At 35.1% G+C, this 21,558-nt stretch overlaps 1 protein-coding gene across 3 annotated transcripts; it reads right to left on the bottom strand.

The window, feature by feature from the left end:
• Positions 1–299: 299 nt before the first annotated feature.
• LOC104116342 (bidirectional sugar transporter SWEET17-like) lies at positions 300–17,374 on the bottom strand. Of its 3 annotated transcripts, none has more exons than XM_009627177.4 (6): positions 17,221–17,374; positions 17,076–17,112; positions 16,726–16,936; positions 15,654–15,815; positions 15,276–15,395; positions 300–633 (listed from the first exon to the last, which is right to left on the bottom strand). In XM_009627177.4, the coding sequence occupies exons 1-6, from the start codon at positions 17,252–17,254 to the stop codon at positions 475–477; spliced, it is 723 nt and encodes a 240-aa protein (XP_009625472.1). In that variant the 5' UTR covers positions 17,255–17,374; the 3' UTR covers positions 300–474. The 3 variants fall into 3 exon arrangements, with proteins under 3 accessions (XP_009625472.1, XP_009625474.1, XP_009625473.1); XM_009627179.4 differs by lacking the exon at positions 300–633 and adding an exon at positions 6,431–6,797; XM_009627178.4 differs by lacking the exon at positions 300–633 and adding an exon at positions 6,431–6,800.
• Positions 17,375–21,558: the final 4,184 nt, after the last annotated feature.

Below are 21,558 nucleotides of genomic sequence, written 5' to 3' on the forward strand. Positions count from 1 at the left end.
CGTACTTTTTAGCTTGCTGTCTCTCCTTCGTTTTTTCGTAATCTTTATTATCCAATTTTGGACGTGTTTTACACCAGAGCATCATTGCAAACATATTGGTAATGAAAAGGTAACACTGTAGCAATCATAAGTCATATAGCGACCGTTTCAGCTTCTTGTTCACTAATGTTTTTAAGTAAATAAAAATAGCAGTAGATTAATTACTAAGTAATAGCTATAGATAGTTTTTAAAATTGGAAGAATATTACTAGTAACACAGAATTGAGAAAGAAGAAAAACACAATAAAAAGAGTATCAGCTAACAAAAATAAAGCAACTAGGTTCAAATTTAATTTGGAGAATAAAAACATTGTAGAACTAAATTAAGTGAAACAGAATGATAAAGTAGGATATACTCCATGCATAGAGGAGCAGTAAAAGTTCGTGCTTTGACTCTTTTGTTTCAATGGAGCCAACCCATTGCACTTGCTAATTTCACTCTCCAATATTTGTGGTGGCAGAAGGTGGAAGAAGATGCTCTATCTGTCCTCCTTCCTCCAAGTCAGCTGTGTGCTTCACTGATTTACCCTTTCGGTAAATGGCATATATCACTAGCTGTGCCGTTCCCAGCAGACATCCTATCCCGTTTGGTACCTTATAAGTATGTCGCGTTATTAGTAGAAAGAAGAAGAAGAAGATTCAAAATTTAAATTAAAATGGTTCGAAATTCTAATTTCTTTAAAAATGTGGGTTCAAAACTTCCAATTTATATTACTCTTTCTAAATTTTATGCTAGAATTGTACCCACTTTAGACACTCTAAGTCCGCCTCTGAATATTAATGCACTTTGAATTGATTAAAGTATAGGGTCCACGGGCCACAACTGTTTTTTTCTTTGACTTGATAGTTAGGGAAAGTGTAAAAATAGTCATTCTCACGAATGCTATTTAGCGATTAGACATTACCTATTTATTCTTGAAATTTAAAACTAAAAATTCTAACTTCAGGACAATTTAGGATATTTTTGTCCGGATAACTTAAACTGAAAGCTGAAATTTAAGAAGTACTGGCTAATTCTTAAATAGCACCCATTTAAAGTGGCTACCTAGTGTAATTTTTACTCGATAGTCATTCTTACTGTAGGAAATAGAGTCCATCCATAAGGGGTGCTCTTAGGACCCACTAAGGCAAAGCACAATAGTTTTAGTAATTACAGTAACCCTAGTATTCCCTGTATAAGTACACTTACTATGTACAATAAAAGAAGACACTCTATAGTATTTTCATACGCCTAGTCTTCTGCTAAAGTCAGACTAGGGTTTAGACTGTGGAATAGGGGGTTGCTCCAACACACTATGACAATCACCACCGACCAGTGATTCCAGTCGTGGTTCGTTTTTGAGATTTTCGCTTCCGCTTCACGAAGAACAAGTAAGTTCTCGTTTTACGATTTACGCGCTATCTAATGTGTTTAGGGAGAGGTAGGTCAAGACCCAACCTTATTTGAGATAATGGATCAAGAAGTACAAGGATCACTTCATTCGAGTGGGAAAATTTTAGCAGATGATGAATTAGTTTCTCATCAAAGACCTTTTTCATCATCAGATGCGAATGAAAGTAATCATTCTACACTTAGTGGAAGTGACAAATGGATCTTATTCCAAGTGAGAGCGAGATGGTCACATATCTTGCTCCAAGTGAGAGCAGGATGAATGTTCTTGATCTGAGTGGGAGCAACATTGGCCAAATGGGAACAATGATGAATCACAAATAAGACATGGTTCTCGTAAAAAGATTTCTTACCAGCGATTTGACGTTGAAGGTGGTGAACTATTTATGATGCTCCTACAAGAAGAAAGCGTGCCTAAAAATGTAAAAGAGGCTCTCTCGTGCCCTTCTAAGGAGAAATAGACAAAAGCAATAGAAGATGAATTGGATTCTATGAGAGTCAACAAAGTTTGGGAACTAGTTGACCACCCTAAAGGACGCAAAGAAATTGGGAGCAAATGGGTTCTCAAATTAAGCTCAAGGCCGATGGCACAGTTGAGAGATATAAGGCTCGACTTGTGGCGAAAGGGTATACACGGCAGAAAGGAATGGACTACGAAGAGACTTTCTCGCCTGCAGTACGATTTACCTATGTTCGCATGGTTCTAGCTATTATTGCAAGCTTGGATCTTGAATTACATCAGATGGATGTAAAGACTGCCTTTCTCAATGGAGAACTAGATGAAGAAATTTATATGGAATAACCCGAGTGTTTCATTAAAAAGGGCCACAAACAAAAGGTTTGTAGATTGAAGTATATTTATGGTCTCAAACAATCTTCAAGGCAGTGGTATATACGTTTTCAGAATGTTGTTGTATCCAGTGGTTTTACCATGATGGATGAAGACCATTGTGCTTAAACCAAAAGATCAAGGAACAAGCTTGTGATTTTAATATTGTATGTAGATGACATACTTATAGCAGGAAATAATAAGGAGTTTATCACCGAAATAAAGTCATGGTTGTCATCTCAATTTGAGATGAAAGTTATGGGTGAAGCTGCATATATTCTTGGAGTTAAGATTTCAAGAGATCGTCCAAAGAAACTATTGTATCTCTCCCAATAGAATTACATTAGAAAAGTTCTTGGACGATTCAATATACAAAATAGTAGCCTAGTTGAAACTCCTATCAGTAAAGGCGTATCTTGGAAGTCAGATGTGTCCTAAGACTCCTGAAGCGACAGAAAGAATGAGTTAAGTTCCTTATAGGAGCGCAGTAGGAAGTCTAATGTGTGCTATGGTATGCACTAGACCTGATATATGCCAAGCAGTTGGCTTAGTAAGTAGATATCAACCGACCCAGGTATAGCACATTGGCAAGCAGTAAAGAGGATCATGAGATATCTGAAGGGAACTGCTGATTATGCGCTTTGTTATCAAGGCGGCAAGGATCTGCAATTAGTTGGATACAGTGATGCTGATCATGGAGGAGATCTAGACGAAAGAAAGCCTACCTCAGGATGTGTTTTCTTACTCAGTGATGGCACCATATCATGGAGTAGTAAGAACTAAGAAACAATCATGTGTATATCTACGATGGAAGCCGAATAGTGGCTCTCACATAGCAGCACAAGAAGTTGTTTGGTGGAAAAAGTTCTTGGAACACTTGTTGGATATTGATGAAAATACTGAATCAGTATTAGCATACTGTGACAGTGAGGCTTCAATATCCTCCAAGGACCATAAGTTTTATTGTAAAACCAAACATATAGATATCAAGTATAACTATGCGAGAGACATGGTTTGACGCAAGGTAGTGAATGTGAAGTATGTGTCTACAAAAGATATGTTAGCAGACCCATTGACCAAGCCTTTGTCTAGAGATACATTTGTGAGACACACTAGGTCTCAAGGCTTGCGTAGACTTTGATATTCTTAATTTTGTTATTCATTTTCCCGTGTTCACAAAATCGATGTTCTTTGATTATCAATAAAGTTGATTTACATACATACATATTTATATTGTTTAATGTTATGTGCATTCTTTGTTCACTTTTTTATAAGTATGTTGGGTAGACAAGAGGTTGGCCTTCTCACACAGGCAACCGCCTCCTTATCTTAGTGATGTGAGGAGATGAGACATGATTTTAAGAAAAACTATCATAAGGATAATTTGAGAGCTATTCGCTTAAAATCAGAATATCACTTAAACAATGACATAAGATCATTAGGGTGAAAAATGTTCATCTAGTCTGCTTTGTGAGCCAGATGTGAGTTAAATATATACTTATGGTGTCTAAATATCATCTGTACAACATTCTTTATGAGATAAAGACACACGCTCCTTGAGAAAAAGAAAAAAATATTGTAGCATGTGTTTCATACTATGTGTGCTAATGTCGACCAATTGGGTTAACATAAGTCCATTCTCAACTTATTATTGTATGAGACCCAGAGCTTTTATGATGGCTAAAGATTTTGTACTCTTAGAGACTCCGATCAGATACTTAAGACTTAGTGCGATGTTAGCTATCTTAGTGTATTTCCCAAAGACCACGTACACAGATTTGGTCTAGCGGAGCATATCTAGAAAAGCAATCAAACTAATGATAAGGGGATTGTGAGAAGAGGAAGATCATCGATGGAATCTCATTTATTTGTGTTTACTGATGCACCAGTTATAACTTATGAGTTATGATTGTGAATACAAGGAATAATGATATATGGGATTTTGAGATTATATCAAATGTGATTCATATGATCTAGGGTATTGCATACTTTATGATCTACTTGCAGGTTCGCACTCGACGAGAGGCTATATACTCCTAACAGATGTATAGCACTTAGCTCTCACAGTATGTTGTACGCACGGTCTACTTTCCTGTGTGAATGATTGAGGAGATGAGTTGAAAATATGTTTCTCAGACTAGATGAGCACTCCCATTATGTGAGTGGGAGATGTAAGGGTGCTCTTAAGGCCCACTAGGGCAAAATACAGTAATTTTAGTAATTACTGTAACCCTAGTATTTCCTATATAAGTACACTTACTGTGTACAATAAAAGAAGACACTATGCAGTATTTTCCAATGCCTAGTCTTCTCCTAAAGTCAGACTAGGGTTTAGACTGTGAAATAGGGGATTGCTCCAACACACTGTGAAAACCACCACCGACCAGTGATTTTAGCCGCGATTCGTTTCAGATTTTCTCTTCCGCTTCACAAAGAACAAGTAAGTTCTCGTTTTATGATTTTTGCGCTATCTAATGTGTTTAGTTTATCATGTTCCTTCACTTACGAACTATTGTAGATGAATGCAAAACCCTAATTTTCAATGAACCCTTGATTTCTATTTGAAATACAATGTGATGGAAAAGGCAAAAAAGAATTACGGAACCCGAATTCTGCAATATCAGTGAAAATTCACTTTTAATGATAGGGATAGGCATTATATGCATTCGCCCTTGTCTATCTTTTCGCAAGTCTCAGGATACGCTTTGCACGTATATCCTATAGTAATAAGTATAAAACTTTAAAAAATTAATAAAGTTATTAAATTATGTATATCTAACATGCAGTTATTAAGTTTTATTTCAAAATATTTTTAGAATTTCACGTTGAGTTATGAATATTGGGAATTCTAATATTTAGTTATTCACAATCGAATTAAATCTTATTTATATTAATATTTTTCTTATTTGAATTGCGTAAAGTAATTATACTTTGATCACAAATTTGAATTATCATTTACTTCCTCTCTAAATAGATTCGTTTATTTGAGAAGTGTGGCAATAAAGATGGCTCCATTTAATTTTAGAAGGAAAAAAATTAGAGCTCATAACCCTTTTAAATTTGACTGGATATGTTTTTCACGAAAACAATATTACAGAAAACAAAAACGAATAGACATATTCGAAGTTGCAAAGCCATATACTAATTCTGCCTGGAATAAATCTCTACTTATAAGAGCTCTAAAGACACATTTTTTTCCTCTAAAGATACATTAATTATATTCTCACCTTACCGCATATAACACATAAAATAATGTTTATCTTTTCTATTTTGCGTTAATTATTTCTCGAATAAGGAATAGTTTATTTAAGGTAAAATTTTAATTAATTTTAAAGTCATAAATATTGTGACTTTTTATATAGTTCAAAAAAGAAAAAATTTAATAATTAAAATTTTACTAAATTTTATAATCATAAATATTAGAAAAATAACTAAATTACTACTATTTAATCCTATGTAAAATATATTTTCAAAGAATAAATAAACGAACGATATTTCGCTAAAGGATTTCGTACTTTTAATATAATATAAATATAAATATAAATATAGATCATTTGTCAGTCATGATTAGTGTTTTAAAAGGCGTTTCTGGGGCGAGCCCCAGGGCGAGGCATATTAAAAACGCCCCGGGGCGATGATGGGGGCGAAAGTCTCGTAAGGCGTACGCCCAGAAGTTCGGGGCGTACGCCCGGGCGAGTTTTTTGGTTAAGGCGTTAGCCCAAGAGACATCTTTTTAAAAAAGAATTAAAAACATTAAATTTAAAAGTAAATTTTTTAATATTGCTAAATGCCCTAAATTAGAAGTCTTTTCCCATTCATTCTGCTAGTTTGCCTCTTCCAAGAGCAAGATTTATCACTTTTTTGCAACAAAAAATCCGTACATTAAATTCAACAGGTTTGTTCCTTCCTCCATGTAAAATCTTTATTATTTTGAACTCATTACTTTTCTCTCTTTTTATATTTCACGGTTAGCTTGTAAATATGTATGTAATTAGTTTTTCAAGTTCAGTATTTCTCTTGCTCTTTCAAAATATAATATGGGATTATATGTGTGCGTGCTTCTATATGTATTGATTAGATTTATGAGCAAGTGGGTATGTTGATTGTTGAATAACTTTGATTTTTGTATATGGAAATTGGAATTTGATTGTTGTCGAGGAAAACATGGAATCTTTTTCAATTTATGTTTAATTATTTATCTTCATGAGTAGTCCACATTCTACAAAGTAAAAGATCCTTTTTTCATGTCTAAATCTTTAATTTTGCTTTACAAAATAAAAATGACAAAATTAAGATTTTTAACTCATTTTTGTTGTAGTAGCAGGTGAACTCTTCAAAATCAAAACTTGCAGAAAATGGATGAAGGGGAGTCTGAAGATGTGAGCAAAAAAGATCCTGCCTGGAAGTATACAATCTCAAATCAGGAGGAAATTTTCTTTAGGTGTAGGTTTTGCACCCAAAAATGTACTGGCACTATCAACCGATTGAAACATCATTTAGCAGGTACTCATAAAGGAATGAAGCCTTGTCCCAAGGTTCCTGCTGATGTAGGAGAAGAATGTAAGAAAGCATTACTGGAGTTGAAAAATTCAAAAACTAGGCGAAATGCTACTATAGAAGAAATCTGAATTGCTGCAACTGGAGGAAGTAATATTGGTGGTGAGTCTGGTACCTCATCATGTAATAACGCTTTATCACCAAAGCCCAGAGGTCCCATAGATAATTTTATTAATTCTCAAGCTAGGCAAGCTACTTTGAATTCTAAATGGAAAAAAGAGGAAAGAAAATTAGTTTGTCAGCAGATTGGCCGATTTTTCTTCTCAAGTGGAATATCGTTTAATGTTGCAAACGATCCTTACTACTTGCCGATGTTTGAAGGAGTAGCAAACTTTGGGCCAGGTTTTCAGCCTCCAACAATGCATGAGCTAAGAACATGGATACTAAAAGAAGAGGTTGCCAACATTAACAGGAGGCTAGAAGAACACAAAAATTCATGCAAGCAATATGGTTGTTCTATAATGTCAGATAATTGGTCGGATGAGAAAAGTAGATGTTTCATCAACTTTCTTGTGAATAGCCCCTCAGGTACTTTTTTTTTAAGATCTATTGATGCGTCTGATTCAATAAAAAGTGGTGAGATGCTTGCATCGCACTTGAATAAACTTGTAAATGATGGTGGGAAGGAAAGTGTGGTTCAAATGATAACTGATAATGGTTCGAATTTTTTCAATGCTGGAAAAAGAATAATAGAAACTCGACCTCATATTTATTAGACCCCATGTGCAGCACACTGTATTGATCTCATGTTAGAGGATATAGGTAAGTTGAAAATTTATCAAGAGATACTCAAAAGGGGGCGTAAGGCGGGGCGATTGATTATTTTGTATATCTATATTTACAAGTTATGTAATTCATCAAGAGTATCTGAGTCATAAGATACTGTGGGGTCAATTCAAAGATACGCAAATAATATTGGGATTTTTACCTAGCTATATTGTAATAGAAACCTATTTCCCACCTTTATTTAGATTCCTTATTAATTATTTTGTATATCTATATTTACAAGTTATGTACAAAATCATAAAAAAGAAAAAAATTCAAAATCCCTTAGTTTTAGTCCGTCAGTTACACGACACCCACTCCCATTTTCAATAACCCCCCTACACATAAGATTTCGTTTCTTTTCTAAAGGATGTCAAAAATATTTTCTCTCTTTCTTAATAATCACCCAAACTCTCTCTTTTATTTTTATACCCCCCCCCCCCCCCCCCAAAAAAAATAAATTATGATTTTTTTCCTTTTCCAAAGGTTTTCAAACCCAAATTCTGGCATTCTTACTAATCACTCAAAATCTATATTTCTTATTCGTACAATGCAGACGAAATTCAGAATATTGCTTTAGAATCAAATTGTGGGTAAGTTTTGAATCTTGTTTTCTTTCTTTCTAAAAATTTTATTGTATGTGACTTGTATATGATACATCAATACCCAAAACAATACTTGATGCAATATTAATATAATTATAATACGATTATGTTAGATTTTTAGTGTATAGTTGTGATTGAAACTTGAAAAAGATGAAGATCATTTTTGTATCATATTTTTTCAGAAATGTATCGCGATGTATTATAATTGTATATATATTATAATTATTGAAGGGAGTGTATTGCAAATGTATGATAATTGTATATTTATTATATATTGTTACGAGCAGTTGTGAGTTCGTGACGAATTTCACAGTTTGTATCACAAATATATGATAATTATGTATTAATTTATTGGTATTGTATCAGGTATTATTTTGGATATTAATGTACCATATACAAGTTAAATACAATTGTGATACAAGTATGATGCTATTATGTTTTAGGCATTGCTGTATCTGATAAAATTCAAATACAATTATGATACACTTATCATACAATTATTATACAATTCCTGAATATTTCTTCATTTTCAGAGTTGTCCAGTCTCCCAGCAAAAGAACGATGCAACTGATAATTTTTTAATAATATAAAGTTATCGGCAATAGTGGAAGAGAGAAAATAGAGATTCCGGGAGTAGACTAAGGGATATTGATGGGGAAAAAGAAGGAGAGAGAAAAGGAGGGGGGAGGAAAGGATATAATTGAATCCCTTAATTGAAGGCACTAATAATAGGGTGTGAGCCTTTTAAGGAGCAATCTACACATTTTGTAAGAAAACCCTAGATATTATTAACAACTACAAAACATAGAGAACATATGTAAATAAGTTTCTAATATTTTATAACTAAATAAAAATCCCGACAATATTATATCAGCCTTTCCGACACAATCTTTGATTGGTCAGTGGGTTAGCTAGACATATTTCTTAATTTACAAGATAGTGGAAACCCAATATTTACGTAATTCACCTAGTTGTCCTTTAAACTTTTTATTTTGTGGAACACATGAATATTTAAATGTTAGCTTATACTATAACTATATCTTCTAAAAAAGGTGGATTTGCTTAATTCTTTTAGAAATTTTCAAAATGTCCTATTGGTTACCTTTCATGCGATCGATAATCATTACCCACATATAACAAACTTCTGGCTAGCAAAAATAGATTCCCAAGAATTTGCGAATCAAATTTAAAACAAAATATCCCGTGTTTAGAACAGGAGCTAAGCCAAAAGTTAAGGAGGAGTTCCAAGCTTTTTACAGATTTGGCTAAAAAGTACTGGTAACAAAAATGTACATGTGCAAGTTTAAAGAGAAGTATTCAAGAATTCCGATCTACGTGTATGTGTTGGGCTGAATAATTTTCCACTACAAGGCCCATTAGTCAGATTAGTCAGTAGCTTTGATTCTTTATTATGTGGGCCCATTTTTGTATAGGACCCGGCCCAGTCCAATTTGTAACTAAGTCATTTTTGACTATATACTTTCAGATGCTTCGAGAATGGGACAGAACAATAATAAGAAAATATCTCTTTTCTCTCTTCTCTCTTTTCTCTCCCGATTTAGGGTTTCCCTTCAATTTAAGTTGCTTCGATTAACTCTGATAATGGAATCTAACATGGTATCAGAGCACTGCAATCGATCCGCCTCACTCAGAGCTTTCCTCTGATGGTAACCACCAAGTTTGGTTCGCTGATTTCGTTCAGATCGAAGAGTCTTCACTCACAACGTTCTGAAAATTTTTCGAAGCTTTGTCTGATCCTGATATTAGAAGACCTTAGCTTCTTCAGGTGTGCGAAGGAGGGTAAAACTCTACTCTCTCATTCGCATGTGAAAACCTAGGTAAAATTAGGATTTTGTTCTAGTTGTGAAATTTGGGCTTCTATTATAATTTTCCTACAACGTGTTAGTCTAAAGATTTATCATTGTGTATGAATATGGGGAGTCTCTCATCTACTGCTGATGGTTTTGTCGAGCTCACTTTAGACTCGTCTCGCCTGTTCTATGTTCATCCCTCTGATAGCCCTGGAAGTCAATTAGTTGTTATACCGTTCAATGGAACTGATTTTGTTCACTAGCGTAGTAGTATGCTTACTTCCTTGTCTGCCAAGAACAAATTAGGAATAGTGACGGGTAAAGTAGCTCAACCTCTACCTAATTCTCCCTATTATCCCTTCTACGAATGATGTAATAATATGGTGAAGGCTTGGATCACCAATTCATTGATTAGGGAGATTGCAGTGAGTGTCATGTGTCTCAACATTGCTAGAGAAGTGTGGAGTGACATAAATAAGAGGTTTGGACAATCCAATGGATCCAAATACATTCAAATCCAGAGGAAAATCAGTTCTATCTCCCAAGGGTCTTATGATATTGCCACTTATTTTACCAGAATGAGGGCTTTATGGGATGAATTGAACTCTACTTATGTTGGTCCTACATGCTCTTGTGGAGCATTACCCAAATTCATTGAAGACTAATATTTTTTTCAATTCATAAGTGGACTGAATGAGTCATATTCCACAGTTAAGAGTAGCATCATGCTTATGTCTCCACTTCCTTCAATTAGCAAGGCATATTCTTTTCTTCAACATGATGAAAGCCAAAAAGAAAACCAACCTCCAAATTTGGGTTTCTCTGGTGTTTCAGCTTCCTTTTCTGCTAATTCATCCAACTCCAATCTTCCTGGAAACCACCAACATAATGCAAAGTCTTTCAATCAAAGAATCAGTTTTGATCAAACAAGGAAATCTTCTTCTGTGTCTTGCAAATACTGCAAGAAACCTGGGCACACAATAGACAAATGTTATAGGCTTCATGGTTTTCCCAATGACTTCAAGTTTACTAAGAAAAAAAGGTATGCTTCATGTGCACAAGTGGAAGATAATACTGCTCAAGTGGTTCCTCCAAATGAAACCACAACTTATGGTTTCAGCAAAGAGCAATATCAGCACCTCATGTCCCTGTTTCAGGAGGCTCTCATATCTACTGGCAATCATCCTTCCAATTTTGATGACAACATTGCCTATGCCAACTTTGCAAGTGTGTGTCACCTACCTGTAGATCTGTTGCCTGTAGTTAATTCTGATGTTCAATGTTTGTCTGCTCAGTTAGGAACGATACCTTGGATATTTGATTCAGGTGCAACTAATCATATGGCCTCTAATAAATAATTCCTACACAACTTACAACCTTTACCTAAACCTTACTTAATAACTCTACCAAATGAATATAAAGTTAAAGTAATTTCTATTGGGTCATTACAACTTAGAACAGACATTATCCTGCATAATGTACTGTTGGTTCCTTCTTTCCAATTCAATCTTATTTCTGTATATCAACTTCTTTATCAATTACAATGCTTAGCATTATTCAGTAGTTATTCTTGTTTTCTACAGGGCCCTTCTCTAAAAAGGCCACTGAAAATTGGTAGAGCTTCTCATGGGTTGTACTTTCTGCTCCCTGACATGCCTGAATGTTCATCTTATGTTTCCATTAATCCATCTGGTAATGCATGTAATGTTTCTAATACATGTAATGTTTCCAATTCGGTTATCCCTTCCCTCAGTCCCCCTTGTACTTCTCCTACCAATGTTAATAAAATGGAATTATTTTGGCATCAAAGATTAGGTCACATGCCTCTTCATAAGATGAAATCAATTTCAGCTTTATCTGACATTATTCCCTCTAAACAGTCTTTCTCATGTTCTATTTGTCCTATGGCTAGACAACAAAGACTTTCTTTTTCTGAAAGTCATATCAAATCTACTGCTCATTTCCAACTAGTTCACCTAGACCTCTGGGGTCCTTATCATACCAAAACATATAATGGTTTTACACATTTTCTTACCATTGTTGATGATTTCTCTAGAGTAACATGGACCCATTTATTAACATGTAAAAGCAATGCTTTTACAATCATTAAAGCCTTCACCAAAATGGTTCAAACTCATTTTCACTCATCTGTTCAAACATTCAGAGCATATAATGCTTTTGAACAAGTGGGAGTTCTGAAGCAAAATTCTTCTTCTCTGAAAATGGGATCCTTCACCAAACTACCATTCCTCACACACCACAACAGAATGGAGTGGTTGAAAGAAAACACAAATATCTTTTGGAAACCTCTAGAGCCCTGCTCTTTCAATCTCATCTTCCTGTTAAATACTGGGGTGAATGTGTGTTGACTGCAACTTATCTAATAAATAGGATGCCTTCCTCTATACTAGACAACATCTCTCCCTTCCAAAGACTTTATGGTATTCCCCCTTCTTATGATCACCTCAAATTATTTGGATGTTTATGTTTTGCCACTACCCCCAAGCCTAACAGGGATAAATTTCAGTCTAAAGCTATCAAATGTGTATTTTTAGGCTATCTTTGTGGTAAAAGGGGATATAAACTACTTAATCTCACCATCATTCCATCTTCTTTTTCTAGAGATGTTGTGTTTCATGAGCACATCTTCCCTTATTCTTCTCTCTCTCCTCCTGTCCAGCCCTTTCCTTCTGTTCCTTTTAAGGACAATATATCTTCCTCATCATCACTTCCTTCCCCTCCTCCAGTCTTTCCTTCAGCACCTTCTTCTCCTTCTTCTCCTCTTATTTCTCCTCTTTCCTCTATGTCTAATTCTCTTCACTCCAATTCTTCTATACCACTTCCTTTGCCACCTTCTCCTCCTCTTAGAAATTCTACTAGGGTATGTCATACTCCTCTTTACCTCAAGGATTATGTTTTTTCTTAAGACATTACCAAACCTGATTCTGACACCCCCAAGGTCTCTCCTACTGAGTTGCATATGCAAGAACCTCTTTCTTACCAACATGCTGCATCTCATTCTTCTTGGCAAGAGGCTATGCTATAGGAATTTAAGGCTCTAGATGCAAACCATACCTCGAAAATTGTTCCTCTTCCTCCTAACAAGAAGCATATTCCATGTAAGTGGGTTTATAAAATCAAACAAAAGTTTGATGGTTCTATTGAAAGATATAAATCCAGGTCGGTCATTAGAGGTGGCACTCAAAAGGAGGGAATTGACTATAATGAGACCTTTTCTTCTGTTGTCAAGTTCACCACCATCAAGTGCCTCCTTTCTCTTGCTTCCAAGAGGGACTGGACTGTGTATCAACCTGATGTGAATAATGCTTTTCTTCATGGTGATCTCCATGAAGTGGTTTACATGAAACCTCCACCTGGTCTTCAGATTTCTACCCTCATGGCTTATGGTTCTTCACCTTTGGTTTGCAAGCTCCTCAAGTCTCTCTGTGGCCTCAAACAGGCTTCCAGACAGTGGTTTTCTAAACTGTCTGAAGCCCTGTTCTCAAGGGGCTACATTTCTAGTAAGAATGATTACTCACTCTTCACAAGTCCTCTCATTCTTCTCATACTGTCATTGTTATTTATGTTGATGATATATTACTTACTGGGGATGATGTGACTGAGCTTGACAGTTTGAAATCTTTCTTGGACTCCCAGTTCAAGATTAAGGACCTAGGGTCTGTCCATTATTTTTTGGGTCTTGAAGTTCTCAAGACTCCTCAAGGGTATTTGGTTAGTCAGCACAAGTTTGCCTCTGATCTATTGAATGAATTCAACTGTCATCACTTCACTTCAGTGGTCATACCTCTTGAGTCTTCTGTCAAGCTCACTCCTAATTTGGGACAACCCCTTACTGATTCCAGCCTCTACAGACGACTGGTGGGGAAATTAAATTTTCTGCAGCACATTCGCCTTGATATTGTTTTTTCTATCCAGTATTTAAGCCAATTTCTTCAGGCTCCTCAGGTTCCCCATATGTTAGTTGCCCTCCATGTTCTTGGGTACTTGTTAAATGATCCTGGACATGGTATTCTTCTATCCAGTACTTCTGATACTTCTCTTGTGGCCTATGTTGACTCTAATTGGGCTGTTTGTACCCAGTCTCGCAAGTCTATCACTGGTTTCTTCATTAACTTTGGTGGGTACCCCATTTCTTGGAAATGCAAGAAGCAACCTACTATTTCTCTTTCCTCTGCTGAAGCTGAGTACAGAGCTTTGAGGAAAGTTGTAGCTGAGGTCTCTTGGTTGGTTCGCTTATTTGGTGACCTGGGCTTGGTCTTCTCCTCCCCTATTCAGGTCTATTGTGACAGCCAGGTTGCTTTGCATATCGCCAAGAACCTTTTTTTCCATGAAAGGACCAAGCACATTGATATTGACTGCCACTTTGTTCGTGATTGTTTGCAGTTTGGTTTGATCTCTCTCCATCATATTTCTACTGCTGATCAGCCTGCTGACATTTTAACCAAGTCTCTTGCAGGCCCTCTTCATTATCATTTGCTTGGTAAGCTTGAAGTGGGGAGGAGGTGTTGGGCTGAATAATTTTTCCACTACAATGCCCCTTAGTCAGATTAGTCAGTAGCTTTGATTCTTTATTATGTGGGCCCATTTTTGTATAGGACTCAGCCTAGTCCAATTTGTAACTAAGTCATTTTTTACTATATACTTTCAGATGCTTCGAGAATGGGACAAAACAATAATAAGAAAATATCTCTTTTCTCTCTTTTCTCTTTTCTCTTTTCTCTCCCGATTTAGGGTTTCCCTTCAATTTAAGTTGCTTCGATTAACTCTAATAATGGAATCTAACAGTATGGCCCATGAAAAACAGTACTACACATAGATTTTGGTCTAGGGGGATTAAAAAACGTAAGACGTAGTTCGTAGGGTAATAGAATTAAATACCTCATAGCATTAGATGTGCAGGTTACAAACTGAGCCAAGTTTAGAAGGAGTTTTATGCAATAAGCCAAATTAAAATCCTTAAAATAATAACGTGGAACTGGCAAAGAACCTAAAAGTTCAAAGCGTATCTCTCTAGAACAAGTCTAACGCCAATTGGGAGTGGTTATTATTTTATCTAATTGTTAACTTAGTTCCCCATAATATTGCTTGCACGATTGTACAATTTATTTCTTAACATATATTAGGCGTTTTTCTTCATCTTGATGACAAGTTTAAATTTGATTATCTAGCAAAGAGTACTGATCAAGTTATTGAGAATAATATGATTGAAATGATGATAATTAATTAAAAAATAAATGAGGGTAACAGGATATACTTACTCCAAGAAACCAATCTCGTACAAGCAAGGCGTACAAAGTCCAAACTCCACCATTTAAGAAAAAGAAAAGTGAGAGAAAGAATGGCATGTACTCAACGCTCTTTGTTGTCACCACTGTTTTCTGCCAAAACCAATATTATCCCAAATTGATATTTAACTTCAATTTTAAGGTAGATATCCCACATGCATAAGTGGTTGAGTTAGTTAATCAGAAACAAAAAACAAAGAGTTTATATCTAAACGCAAGGCATGAGTCTGGCATCTTTGCTATAGTTGGAACATATATAATTTTACGTAAGAAAAAAGATTTGTATTGCTTTTGCGTATGGTTTACTAATATTACAAGAATCTTTATTAAATTAAAGGAAAAGGGGCTTACCACCACGCTAAGAGGGGAACTATACATGACAATATTTAGAGCTGAGCACAAGAAACCAATAACATCAATTCTCATCTCCCCATGAGATCCAAAATGTGCCAACAGAATAGCTGTCGCTGAAAACACCACATTTAAAACCACAACTAGTACCGCAGTCTTTAACTGTAAAAAAGTTAGGAAAGAAAAAACAAAAATAGAAGCACATATCAGTTCAACTAAAAAAGTTAATTTGGCTTTTAAATCTTAACTAGTATATGATAGGATGTTGATATTTCTCTATAACAATTCAGTACAGGATGTTGTATAAGAATAGTATTGAATAGGGTGTATTGGTAATGATGAGATTAGTAATGTTGAGATTAGTTATGCTTGATTTATTTCTTATCCACTGTTTGATTTGTTGTATTAAAAATAACAGGCATTGCATAGGGGGTATACATGCTTATCCATAAATTTAAAAACCATGGTATTACTAATACTATGGTTTACAATGTATTAGTTATACATAGAATAATATCAAATAGGATACATCCTACTAAACGAGTCCTAAGAGTTACTAAATATCAAGAACTATCAGAATTTTTGTTAAGTCTAGGAAGTGTGTGACGCTGGCTAATTTATAATTGTGAGCTTTAGTGAATATTTCAAATAAAAGGACAGAAGGGAAATATTTTCTGGACCCACTTTTCTGCTCTCCTAAATGTAACACCGCTATATTCGATAAATTGCTGCATGTGCATCTTAGTTTTGTAATTCTACTTCCACACTTATTGGAAACTCATGAATTGATTTTCTTTCCCAGATTAACAACTGAATAATATTCAGGCGTTAATTTTGAATGCATTTGAAGAAAATTTTATGGTTATGGTTTGTGGGAGAAGCAGCAAAACAGTGAGTTGACTTATACTAAAAGTTAACAGGAAAAAGAGTACTACGTAGTTACAAAAATAGAGGCATTCTTTTGAATAAATTGCAAAAGTTATCTATATTTCGGGTAAGTTTTTGAATGAATGGTGCAAAAATGAAAATTCATTTACTAAGAAGATTAACAATAAAATAGTTTAGGACTTACTCTCATCTTTGGAGGAGCAAATAGAAGAAACAAGGACATGTATATAATCTCAACGGCGACTCCAAAACCATTGGTAGTGGATACAAGAAAACTCCCTGGCTTTATAATTCCATAGTAAGTCCACAACGATGAACTTAGCAGTGTACAAATGTATGGAAGGCTATCAAATTCCTCAGTCGATTGATTCTTCACTATCCTAATGAATGTCCCTCTGCATTATGTATATATGTATCATTTCAAATTAAAATGTATCACACACAACTTATTAAATCAAAGGATCCTCAATCCATGCAAAAGAGCAACTATATATTGGTAGCAATATTTTCTTTCTTGTTTGATTGGTTACTTACACTGGAGAAAGAAACATGAGAATTGAGATGATGTTGCCTGAAAAGATCAAGAACATATATACATATTTCAACACTAAGATTTTTTTGATATCCCAAATTTCTTAAAGGAGGAACGGTTTGCCAAAAACAATCGAAGTGCTATTACCTATCACTCCGATGACAAGAGCTACGATTTCCATGTTGACGGCCGAAGAAGGGGAAAGAAGAATGACTTGAAGAGAAGAGAAAGAGAAACTTGTAGCTAAAAGTACTTTTCTGCCTTTCTCAAGTTAAGTAGCTTGGGAATATGAAATGACATTTTTCGAAAGCACCATTTGACTAAATACTAATTAAATACGGGAAATACTTTAAATTTAAAAAGAAAAGATGTTATATTTATGACAAGGTAGAAAGTAACTACTCCCTCCGTTTCAATTTATGTGAACTTTTTTTTTTTTTAATCCGTGCCAAAAAGAATGACTCATTTCCTTATTTGGAAACAACTTACCTTTATGCAATGATTTATAGCAACACAAAATATATGTGCCTCATTTTACACCACAAGTTTAAAAGTCTTCTCTTTTTTCTTAAACTCCGTGCCCAGACAAATGAGTTCACATAAATTAAAACGGATGGAGTAATATATTTTTTATTCATTTCTGAGATTAAAAGATTGAAAAGTCATTTTCACGTTACAATTCAACTTGCCACTTATCAAAGTGTGTTTGGCATGTAAAATCCTTTATTACTCCCTTCATTTCAAATTATCTGGACAAAGTTTGATTTGCACAGAGTTTTAAAAAGAAATAAAAATTTTTGAATTTAATATCATAAATATTTCATAATATTTGTATGGTTATAAGACGTTCGAAACTTATGATCTTAAATAATTCATATTATTTGTGCGACTATAAAAACTTATCATTAAGGTTAAAATTAAAAGCTTATATTAAATTATTTTTAAATTTAATAAAATTTTGAACAAATTAAAAAAAAATATTATCATATAACTGAAATGAAGGGAGTAGATAATAATCGTGGAACAAGTGATAAATTTATTGAAGTCCACATATTACCACTAAAGGATGTGGTGTAATGGATGAGATTGCTCTTCCCTCAATCAGAAGTCTCGGGTTCGAGTCTTGAGTATGAAAAAAAATTTAGAGTCTTATGTGGCACGAATTCGAATATAGTCGGGCTCCGACTCGGATGGAAAACCAAACAAAAAAAGTCCACATATTGGATATGAACTCCCAATTACATTTTGTCATCGTGAATCATGTGCACTTAGCTTGTAGACCAATGCTTGTACTGTACCAGTTTCTTGTCTATGCGCCCTTTCATTCTAAACCTTTTTTTTTTTCTTGTCTTTGGCGGTGGGAGACGGCTAGGATGAAATTTGATTTTCTTATGTTAAATATCTACGACTACTAATATATATCTACTAGTACTTCCTCTATCTCATTTTCTATGACATTAATTGATTAGAAATTTAGTTTAAGAAATAAAACTAAAACTTGTTATATAAAAATAAATCATAAAAATATATGGCTATAAATCATCTTATTAGGATAATTCCTAAAGTTAAATTATTTCTAAATATAAAAAGGTATTTTCTTTTTTTGCACAAACAAAAAAAAATACATCACTAGGGATGGACATTTGGGTAGTTCGGATTGAATATAAAAATTCTAGTTTGGATTTTTAATTTTTGGAATGAAGAAAAATTCAATCCTATCACGACCCCAATTTTCCTCTGTAGGATGTAGTGATGGCACCTAATCTCTAAGAGTAGGTAAGACTAACAAACATGCGGAATATAACTGAAATAACAAATAAACTCTCAAATACTCAACAATTTTTAATAAAGAAAACTCCATAACTCAACATATACAATTTCCCCAAAACCTGGTGATATCGAGTCACAAGCTCTACAACGGTATCATAGTCATCCCTATATAACTGTATCTAATAACAAAAGGAAAATATAGAAATAGATAGAGGGTGACTCTGAGACCTGCGGACGCCGGCAGGTGTACCTTGAAGTCTCCAAGTACGAATTCAACTCACTGATACCTGGACTGGTAAGAGATACTTGGATCTGCACAAAAGATGTGCAGAAGCGTAGCATGAGTACACTATAACGATATCCACTAAGTGCCAAGCCTAACCTCGGTAGAATAGTGACGAGGTCAGGTCAGGGCCCTACTGGAATAAATAAAAAACGGGACGAATAATTTAACGGTGCGATAATAATAACAATGGAAACGAAACAAGAAAGGAATATGACAAATTAACTACATCGAATCAAGGAAAATAATGCATCACAGACGAAAACAAGAAATAATAAGTCAAGGAAACAAAACAACCAAACACAAGTGAAGTAATAGAGAAGTACCAACAAGAGTCACTACCGAGGTACCGCCTCATAGTCTCAAATCACAAAAATAATTCACAACCTTTCCTTATATCATCGTGGGAGCCTTGCATTAAGTTTTGAAAATTATTTTTTCGAAATAACTTCCCATGTTTTAGCCCACCTTATCACACCGCATGGCTTCTAGTAGTTCCCCTACTAGCCACGTGTATCAAACCCACCTTATCTCATCGCATGCCTTTCAACCCCAAAACCCTTTACCACCGCATGAGTATCAATATCACAACGTATTACAAATCGTACCTCAAGTGCCCAATATCACTACTTGCCAAAGAAAGCAACAATAACAGTATTTTCACAATAAAGAGCTCATGACTCAACCACAACGTGCACAAGAGTCTCAATAATAACAATCGGAAGTGAATAACTCGATAGAATAGTATTTCACAACTTAACACTTTGCCTCAATATGAATCACGGCTTTTATAACTCAATATCAGTTTCATCAACAAGATATTCTAAGAATAACAACTTCAAGTAACGAATTCATGGTTAAATAATGAATAAGGAATAGAGAAAACAACAGCAACTTCAACTAAACATGTAGGGCAATTAACAAGTAGGAGATAAGACAAGTAAAGTATGTGAAGATAGCCTAGATATGATGATTATAACATGTTAAGGTAACTTAATTAAGGCATAAAATGAATCTACATAGCTAAAACATGTAATTTTCCATATTTAGCCCGTGCACACACTCGTCACCTTGCGTACATGGCTTTCACACATCACAGTTATCACAAACAACACCAATCCTAAGAAAAAACTCCCCCACACAAAGTTAGGCAAGACACTTACCTCAAAACACCTAACTCAATCCACTAGTAGGCCTTTCACTCGATTATCTAACTCCGAAAGGCTCGAATCTAGCCAAAACAACTTCATACCATAAATATAAGCTATAGGAAACTATTTCGAATTATAAAGTTATGATCTTTGCAAAGAAATAAAAAGTCAACTCGAACCCCGCGCATAGCGGGAGCTTAGTGCACCGGGCTGCCCTTTAAAAAGTTAATCTGGCCTACATCTCGGAACCCGAGCAAAATTATAAAATCTGAACACCCATTTGATAATGAGTCCAACCATACAATAATTACTCAAATTCAACCTCAAATCATCTTTCAAAACCCCCCAAAATTTAGTCTAGAAAGTTTTCACAATTTTTTCCCAAATTTCCAACTCAAATCACTAATTAGATGATAAAAATAATAATAGGTTCATGAAATATAGTTCAACCCGGGTTAGAATCACTTACCACAATGATTTCCTTAAATAACTCTCAAAAACGCGCCTCACACCGAGCTCTCTAGGTCCAAATTAGGAAAAATGAGATGAAACCCACGTTTTGAAACTTAAATTCTGCTGGCCATGTGCTCTTTTTCGTAAACGCGGAAAGTGCCTCGCGTTCGCGAAGCACAAAATATGTTGCTGCCAAAATTCCTCTTACGTGAACGCGAGAACCCCCTGGCGAACGCGATGACCAAACGATCCCAAGCTTCACGAACGTGAAGCCTTATTCGCGAACGCGTAGATCAAACACATGAGGTCCCCCAGCCTGCCTTTTTTTTTCGCGAACGCGGCTCCCTGCCCGCGATCGCGATGCACAAACACAATGAACCTTCGTGAACACGTAGAACAAAATTCACCTGCCTCCCATGTACCCTTCGCGAATGCGAGACCTCTCTCGCGAATGCGTATAAAGACACCACACACCAGAAAAATCTGCAGCTCTATAAGGCTTGACCCGCAATCAACCCGAAATTCATCCGAGGCCCCCGAGGCCTCAACCAAACATACCAACAAGTCCTAAAATATCATACGAACACGCTCGAATCATAAAGTCATATCAAAAAATACTAGAACCACGAATCATGCATCGATTCAAGCCTAATGAACTTATGAACTTTTGAATTTTCAAAACTAATACCGATTCATGCCAAAACAACTCCGATTGACTTCAAATTTTGCACACAATTCATAAATGACATGACAGACCTATTCCAACTTTCGGAATCAAAATTCGACCCCTATATCAATAAATTCAACTCCCGGTCAAACTTTTCAATC

This window comes from Nicotiana tomentosiformis, chromosome 12, assembly GCF_000390325.3.
Source record: "Nicotiana tomentosiformis chromosome 12, ASM39032v3, whole genome shotgun sequence".
Taxonomy (NCBI): Eukaryota; Viridiplantae; Streptophyta; class Magnoliopsida; order Solanales; family Solanaceae; genus Nicotiana; species Nicotiana tomentosiformis.

Excerpts from the sequence above, each read along its gene's own strand:
- LOC104116342 (XM_009627177.4), bottom strand. The coding sequence starts at position 17,254 with ATGGAAATCGTAGCTCTTGTCATCGGAGTGATAG. Across the intron at positions 17,113-17,220 it reads TCTTGTCATCGGAGTGATAG|GCAACATCATCTCAATTCTC; the intron begins GTAATAGCACTT and ends TGATCTTTTCAG. Across the intron at positions 15,816-16,725 it reads TTGCTCCTCCAAAGATGAGA|TTAAAGACTGCGGTACTAGT; the intron begins GTAAGTCCTAAA and ends ACTTTTTTACAG.